Genomic DNA, 8,938 nt, shown 5'->3' with positions numbered 1-8,938 from the left:
TCTTTATCAAAACATGCATGCTTATTCTCTGGCCCGATCCCCTTCTCCATGCAAAAATTCGCGGTGTTTGGGCCATAATTGCGGCCTCTGGAGGGACAAGAAAAACCGACAAAAGTTTAGTATTTGGTCCATTTCATCCCCTAAATATTAACCGATCTTTTCCAAAAACAATAGGGGTCTTCATTGGCCAGAACCCATCCTACATGCAAAATTTCGTGAAGATTGGTCCATAACTGTGGCCTGTATCGTGTTTACAAATTATAATGGACAGACGGACGGACGGACGGACGGACGGACGGACACACATGTCTAGATCGACTCAGCTAGTCGAGATATGACGATCGGTATACTTAAAGGTGGGTCTAGGACCAATATTTCGCGGCGTTACAAACATTTGGGGCTGCACAAAGCTATAATACCCTGACAACATAGTTGTGTAGGGTATAAAAATCTAAGCGCTCTCAAATTCCTTTTTACTAAATGAATTTGAAGTAAACCGCTCCTTTTTATTAAAACAACGACGAAAAACATATTCTGGGGTCAAAGATCGCCAACATGCAGAAATGTTTTCCTCTCCTTTTCTATACAAAAATAAAAAGAATAAAAGTACACGGTGTTGTTGTTAGTTTTATTATAAATCGTGTTTTAAGTTTGAAAGCAAATTTTAAATTTAATCATATTCCGCACCTATTGTGAGACTTATTTCACCTGGTTGCACAAATGTCTGATGATACCATTTGTTTGTATCCAAAACAACTAGAATGTAAAATAAGAAAAATAAAATTAAAAATTTAGAAAAAAATATTCAAATTGAATACAGAAGTAAAAAAATCGAAAACCTACTTATATCGCCTTTATTGACAATGGCATCAAAGGATTTGCATTTGAAGTAACATTCAGGTGGTGGTGCCAAAAGCCAACGTTTGCTGCCAGAGAGTTGGGCCTGCCACGAAGGTAAACGGACATTGTCGATCTGTAAGGAAGAATTCAAGAATTATAAATTATTATAACTTTTGGGGTTTTTATAGTTTTCCTACATGCATATGTGCTCCCAGCCCGGCTGGTCCAATAAAAAACCAATCCACATTATTATTTTCAGAGGTCTCTGGTAAAAAGTACGGTCTTCCATAGTGTCGCCGAAATTCTTCTGCCGTCTCGGGGTTACAATTACTCCAACCAAAATACCATGGTTTTTGTACATCACCTTGAACATCGTTGCTTTGGAAATATTCCACTCTACTCTCCGGCATATCTAGAGCTTCGAAAATATCACGAAATCCCGTTTTGTATGGCAAAAATTGGCAATCCAATATTTTTTCTTTGCGTTGAGCATTATTGTAGACATCGTGGAAATACCAGTAGTTGAATTTCTGGAACACATACAATGTAAATTTAATAAAAAAAGTGTAAACACCTTCTCCTTACATACCTCCAATGCTGTCCAATTTTTGGTGGCGTCCTCCACTATTACTGGTCTGGCAGAATATGCATATTTCTTTTCAAATTCCAGTGGTGTTATATTGGAGACCCTCTCCATTTTATCCACATTTTCACAGAAGGTACAACTTTCAGGGGGACGAAAGGCGTAACGCATTAGGGTTGGCATTTGAAAGGTACATCGCTGGAAATATTTTGAGGAACTCAAAAGTAAATAAAGTTCGATTTCTGAAATTTATCCATGTGGCATCTCTAATTTTGTTACAAATATTGGGTAATTAAGAGTTCTGATTGCGAAGTAAGTCGGAGTTGGAGTATATGAGTCGAATTTGACAATATGAGGTTCTTTGCCTGGAGAAGGCCTGAAGAATTTCGTCTGTCTATAGAAGACGTGTGATAGGTATTCTGCCCATAGAATATCTGTAGAAAGTTTACTGTCTTTGGAAGACTCGTAAAATTTATACTGTCTCTAGAGAATCTTTATATAGTCTATCTCTCTCTACAGATCTGTAGAAGGTCTTCTGTCTCTTGCGGACCTATAGGCATTATTCTGTCCAGAAAATACCTATAGGACATCGCCTGTCTTTAGAAGGCCTGTCAGAGGACCTTGGTCCATAAACGACCTTTGTTACTTCTTCGGTCTATAGAAGACCCGTACAACATATTCTGTCTTTTACATACCTGTAGGAGGTCCTTTGTCTAGGGAAGACCTGGAAAATTTCGTCTATCTGTAGATGACGTGTGACGAGTATTCCTCTGTCTATAGAATATCTTTTGTCTTTTGAAAACTCGTAGAATATATTCTGTCTATAGAAGATCAAAAAACAGCCTTCTGTCTTTAGCGGACCTATTGGAATTCGTCTATGTAGAAAAGGCCTGTGGTATGCCTTATATCTATAGATGACCTGTACGAGGTTTTATGTCTAGGAAAAGGCGCGGCTGTCTATGGGATCTTTTCAGAGGTTCATCTGCCTCTATGATACCTGGTTAAAGTATTCTGTCTATAGAAGTCCTTTAGAATTTGGAGGGCAGTGATATATCTTCTGTTCAGAGGTTCATCTGTCTCTATAATACTATAGAAGGCCTGTTCGAGGTCTTCTGTGTAGAGAAGTCATGGAGAAGTTCGTCTGTCTATTAAAGACCTTTGGTAGGTCTTCTGTTCATAGAAGATCTGTAAATCGTTCTGTAAAAGACATGTAGAAGGTATTTATTCTCATATGTAGTACAAAGACATGTACCTATAAAATACCTTGTATGCCTCTCGTCAGAAGATCTATAAAAGTAATATGTCGTCTGTCCTTAGAAAAAGCCTAGGTTTATTCATTTCTCTTCATTCTTTGGATGCATTCGACAAACGTTATTATAGCTTACTTGGCATATGGACTGATGTCTTATGAATTTCAGTTAACAGAAAAACTTCAGCCTGCCGATCACCACCAACGTCGTGTTTTTGCTGACTGTTTCTTTGAAATCCATGAAATTGATACGAAATTCCATCAAAAAATATATCTTGACTGACGAAGCCCATTTCCATCTCAAAGTCGAAAACTCTTCAGTCTCGACGAAAAAATCATCTTGATTGACGAAGGCCATATCACGTCGATGATGAAGCAAAAATGTAGAATCTGGGGCTCGTGCGGGATAATTTACTTGACATTATCGATAATCAGATTAAATCAACAATTACAGTGAATGGATTGGACGGAGCTAAGTGCCACACTGGCAAACAAACTATTGCTCTTTTACGGGGAAAGGTTCTGGACTATTTTTCTCTCCAATTAGTGATCACAATTGGCCGCCAAGATATTGCGACTTCTTCCTTTGGAGCCAAGTGAAGCTAAGGTCTACACCAGAAGCCCTGCCCCCTGCATCAAAATTACACCTCTTATTGGAACATACTGTAGAAAGCTAGAACAGTTCTCAGAATGCTTTCCCATAGACAGCCAGAAGATTTTTTTATATACTTCTAAAATTTCTTCTCAAGTACTGGCTGCAGGTCTTTTCATGGAAGGCCAGAGGGTGTTCTCCTTGACTAATAATCTTAATATTTTCTTTAAGAAGACCAAAAGGTCGTATTATATAAAACCAAAGGACGTCTTATAGGCGACCAAAAGGTCTTCTTTCATAAGATTGGGCATTTTTCTCAGAATGTCTTCTCAAAGAGTGGCTGCTGATCGTCTTCTAAAGGGAGAACACTTCTCAGTTTATAACAGAGTTGAGCATATGCTATTTCGAATCCCTTAGGATTTATTGGTTTCAGATGTTTTTTGTAAGTGGAAAAGTTTTAATATAATGTTTTTAGGTAGCATACAAAATTATCGAAATTTAGGGCGATTATAAGGTAGTCCATTTAAAGTCCTTATTTTCAATAATTCCACATTTAATCAAAATTTACTCACCTTCGATTGCAGCTCAGTAAAATAATAATTAACGGCATAAGTCAGCAAACTTGTCACAAACAAAAATTTCAGCCATTTTTCCTTTCGACTCGATGATTTTTTATTTTCCAGCAAAAATTTATTAATACTTTCGATTTTCAAAATATCAATATTTTCCGTATGACATTTGGCCACAATATCTTCCAATTTTTTCCGAGCACACTCCATAACAAAAAATCACAAATAAACTGCTACTTCACAACAGTTCTCAAAGAAATACAAAACAAGACTAACACCGTATAGCATATTGCACGGAGCTTAAAGGATTTTTATGTATAGACCACCATCGCCAACACCGCAACCACCACCATTGCCATTTTATTCACTTGAAATCCTTTCTATTGTTAATAATGCGTTTATCTGATCCTTATGTCGTTAGGCGGCAAATTGATTGCAAGCGAAAGTGAAATGTGCGTGGGTGTTGATAGACTGTGTCTGAAGTTGGTGTTTGGGGGCGGGAGGAGTCTGGTCACATGTGATAAAAGAAATAGAAGTATTTACTGCTGTTAAATGAAACAATAACCTAATAAAATGTATTGTAATCGATTTTCTAATTTTTTGTTTTATGTTCTTCTCTTTTTAGAAATCCTTATGGAAATGGCGACTCAACTTGTATAACATATGATGCTGTAAATGCTGCTTATTTGGATGCTCGCAAGAGAATACGTAAGTAAACATTATTTTTGTTTAAAGAAAATATTCAATTTTTATAACAAGAATTGTAAAACTCTTAAAGAAAATAAAACATTTTAATTGCATGTGGCTTGAAATATAAACAATAAATACCAAAGAAATTAAAACAAAATAAATAAAAAGCGTATAGGAACAAGTGAAAAATGTGATATAGCTCAAATTCGAACCCAATATTTTAGTTTTGTATCTTACTACTTTCCTTCAGGAGGTATCATAATATGGGGGAGATGCCTAATGCTGGCCGATATATTTCATCATCATCAGGTTTGAGTTTTTTATCACGATATCAAGAACCCCAAAATACCGAGAATTGGGGAGCACCCTTATATGGGAGCTGTGCCTAAAGGTGGACCGATAGAGACCATGACCTGCCTGCAGACCAAAGACAACTATGTGCAAAAAAAATATTCGTTTAGACGCTAGAGTGATTACAACAGACAGACGAACATGGCTAAGTCGTCATAGAATTTTACGCTGATCAAGATTATATACATTATTGGGTCGGAAATGATTATTTCCATGAGTTACAAACGGAAAAACAAAATTCATATACCCTCCATACTATGGTGTAGAACATGGTTCTCAGGAACGCATTATAGCAGGTCTGGATATTCTTCCACTGCGTATCTCTTACATTCGCAAACCACATTGGTGCCGCATAGACTACTATTGTTTTCTAAGAAGTCAACAGGCTTTCTTTGTCAGCGCCCCATGTGCTTCAGGCTAGAGACTTGAGGACATAGTTCCCACATATCACTTTATCACATAAAGCAGTGGGTTGCGCAGACGACTAGATGCGAACGTTAAACCCAGTATAGATTGTAGTTGGAATCAATTTTCCATCGACCATTATGTTCAGCGGAAGCTTCATTTCAGCCGTCAATGTGGTGAACAGTGTGGCTGTTGATTTTGTGGGGGATATATTCATATTCCTCAGATAAAAGACATTTTACAGAACCATCATCATCCACATAACGGTTGTTCCATAAGCCGAGCATAAAAAAAAGATTTCCTGGCTCGTCGGTCTTTTGTGCAGTTATTCCAATTTGAAAGACCATGTTCGGCAATGTTGTCTTCCACTTGATCTTTCCATATAATTCGTGGCCTTCTCCTTATGCATGAACCATCAGCTAGTTCGTTTTTATATACCATTTGAGCTGGCCATCTTCATCCAGCTTGAAATGTCTGACATGGTTCATTCGACGGCGATATTCCCCGTCAACGCAGATCGGTTCATAGATCTTTCGGAGAATTTTTCTCTCAAACAAGAGCTGCTTCAGATATATATAATAGCATGGGTAGTATCAGCGTCATGTAGAGTGTGAGTTTTGGTCTGGCGAGAGGTGGTATTATTTATGGCGGTACCAATATATAAAATCTTTAATATAAAAATATTTAAATACCTCGAAACTGTACTTCTCAAGTTCCACAGTTGGTCCCAGTCTACTGGACGTCAGTTTGACCTTCTCGGCGTTTACTGTCAGACCCACTTTGGTAGACTTCTTCTAAATTTGTTCAAAGGTCTATTACCGCTCACAATGTTCGACCCATTATATCGATCATCGGTGTATGCGAGTAATATGTGTTGTTTGGTGTACAGGGAGAGATGTCTGTTCACTTGTGCCTCTAGTATGACCTTTTCCAGCTGGATGTTAAACAGGTCACACGACAAACTGTCACCTTGTCTGAATCCTCGTTCGGTACCGAAGGGCTCCGAGAGGTCCTTTAAATACCTCTGAACAGATGTAGCTGTCAAATGCAGCTTTTTAGTCGACGAATAGGGGGAATATGTCGATGTGTTTTCGTGGGTCTTTTCCAGGATTCGCAGAGTGAAAATCTGATCAATGGTGGATTTGTTTGAAGTCACATTGGTATGGTATAATAATGTCATTGTCCATTGGTTTCAGTCATTCACACAGTACGCTGGATAGCACTTTATATACGAAGACAAGGAGAGGTATTTCTCTATAGTTGGCATATATCGTCTTGTCTCCTTTTTCTGTGCACGGGCCAGGATGCTGAGGTTCCAATTATTGGGCATGCACTCCTCTAGCCAAATTGTACTAATCAGCTGGTGCATTATCCTTACCAGCATCTGAACACCAGTCATGAATAGGTCGGCAATAAAATGTCACTTTTCCATTAAATTCATTAGGGAAGGAGAAACCATAACAGGACCCAAAAAGGGATTCTACATAATCTTTTTTTTTGTTTTTGGGTTAATAATTTCCTGCCGCAAAATGGCATACCCGTTTGGATCTTCCGATAGTTCAATTGCAAAAATCATAAAAATATCAGCATTCTTTTACACAGAAATACACTTCTTACCTTCAAATAAATGGGAAGGAGTAGCTACTATAACAGAACCCAAGGAGGAATTCTGCATAAATATATTACAGTTTATTAGTTTCCTATAGCAATCATGAGATTCCCATTATATCTTGCGGATTTGTTTCTTTCTTGTGAAAATCGTAAAAATGTCAGTGTCCCCTACAAAGAAATACACTCCCCTTACAATAAGTGGCAAGGAGTAGCTACTATAACAGAACCCAAAGGAAATTCTACATAAATGTGTAGAAGATTTACTATTGCAAACATAAACATAACAAAAACGTTTGTATCTTCAGATTTTCCTTTAATTGTGAAACTCAGAATCCGTACAAAGAAATACACTACCCTTACAACAAATAGAAAGGAGTAGCTGCTAATTCTAATTTGAAAAATTTTTGTGTAAATTTTAATAATTTGAATGCGTATTTGGAGCAAGTTATGTTCAGTTTTTAGTAGAGGAGACTGGGGCACAAACGGCAATCGCATTTTCGGCACTTAAAGTGAGTCACATAGACAGATAGTGCAATATTAATTCCTTAAAATGTTTTTGAGTTTGTCTTTAAAAATAATCCTTTAATAAGGTTCGAAATTACATATATAAGACCAAATATGCTTGTATTGACGAAAATGGGACAGAAAAACCTATTTCTGATGGAGTGTGCTACCTTGAGATGTCAACGTCCGCCGCTAGAAAATATAGCCCTAAAATCCAAACATTGTGTCGCGTATTAAAACCAAATAGAGCCTTTAGAGGGTCTGAATTTCAATCAGACTAATAGCGATGATAATTACCAGGCTATGACTATGGTGCCGAATGTGTCCCATTAAATGCCGGGTTGGAGCAGATCTTGACTTTTTTTACAAAACTGTAAAAATGTTTAAATAATACTAATTGTTTATATGTTTTAGGTACTAGTTTTTTAATTAAGTATCAGAGGACAAAAATCAGCCGTAAAGTTTTTATATATGTTGAATAATTACTGAGATATAGAGCTCTAAACAAAAAGGGCCGAATGAGCAACAGTCTCCCCTATGTAACATTTACTTGAGTAGTTGTCGAACTTTCTTATTTTGAAGTATAATAAATTTTACTATTATCAGCATATATAACTTATTGATATAGAAATAAAATGTAAATTTTTCCAGAATTTTAGTTTCCGAAATTTTGAGATTTCTTTCAAATTAATTTCTTCCCATTACATTAAGGTACATTGATCTTTTGAATTGACTTTCCCACATACTCAAAATTATATCAATTTATCATTAATCACAAACGATTAATTAATCTTTGTTTCAATTTCTTATCTCTTGCAGATGTTTCCCAGCCCAAAGGTGATTGGAAGGCTGAAGATATTGCCACCGTTGGTGAACTCTTATTGGATATTTCCATACAATTGGCCAGAACGTAAGTAGTGCAGAAAAATATATTTGCTATCATGTGGTGATTATGATGTTATATTAATCGTTTTTAAATTGGGTACATGGCAAACATATAAAAAACCAAATTTAATAGTTTACGTTCATTGAAAAGTTATTTAATCCGAAAAATGTTTCAACAAGAAATTTTTGCCAACCCACCACAAATGATTTTGTACTTAGTGCTAATAACGAAAATTGTTTTTGACTTTTTTGAAAGTTTCGGCAGAAATTCTTGTTTTAGGCCTCCACAGAAAACCAAAATGAATGCAATCAAGCTGTGTTCAAAGGTGTAATTTCGATACAATTATTTTTTGGAATAACTTTTTTTGTTTAGTTGTTTTTGGTGTTCAATATTAATTGATAATAGTGATTTTGTTGTTGTAGTTAACATATGTGTTATGTAAGCTGCAAGGCATACACTTGTTTGAATAAAATACCCCTAAACATATACGTATGATGCAATTTTAAATGATTGATGTATTCAAATTAGTTTAGCTGTAGAAAACCAGCTCCCACATCTAATACCCAAATGATTTTAGCAAGTATTGAAAAAAATAAGTCCAAAATTATTTAATTAACTTTTAATCAAAATTCCTCCACTGTGTATTTTGTTGTTTTTA

General features: G+C 36.2%; 2 protein-coding genes across 2 annotated transcripts in view; one reads left to right on the top strand and one right to left on the bottom strand.

The window, feature by feature from the left end:
- Positions 1-670: 670 nt before the first annotated feature.
- LOC133333466 (uncharacterized) lies at positions 671-3,950 on the bottom strand (the record flags this gene model as incomplete). The annotated part of the gene is made up of 5 exons (XM_061541784.1): positions 671-756; positions 844-973; positions 1,038-1,370; positions 1,430-1,621; positions 3,837-3,950. Coding segments are annotated over 5 exons (855 nt in total), but the record flags the coding sequence as incomplete, so codon positions are not given.
- A 294-nt stretch (positions 3,951-4,244) lies between these two features.
- The window catches only part of LOC133333464 (peroxidase), a 30,240-nt gene continuing 25,546 nt past the window's right edge, over positions 4,245-8,938 (top strand). The window contains exons 1-3 of the mRNA XM_061541782.1: positions 4,245-4,315; positions 4,459-4,541; positions 8,214-8,304. Of these exons, the coding sequence (XP_061397766.1) occupies positions 4,245-4,315; positions 4,459-4,541; positions 8,214-8,304 (245 nt within the window). The remainder of the gene's footprint in view (positions 4,316-4,458; positions 4,542-8,213; positions 8,305-8,938) is intronic.

Source organism: Musca vetustissima, unplaced genomic scaffold (genome assembly GCF_032173495.1).
Source record: "Musca vetustissima isolate MV318-11 ecotype Yass unplaced genomic scaffold, APGP_CSIRO_Mvet_v1 utg48603, whole genome shotgun sequence".
NCBI classification, from domain to species: Eukaryota; Metazoa; Arthropoda; class Insecta; order Diptera; family Muscidae; genus Musca; species Musca vetustissima.
This window is presented reverse-complemented; position numbering and strand designations above follow the sequence as displayed.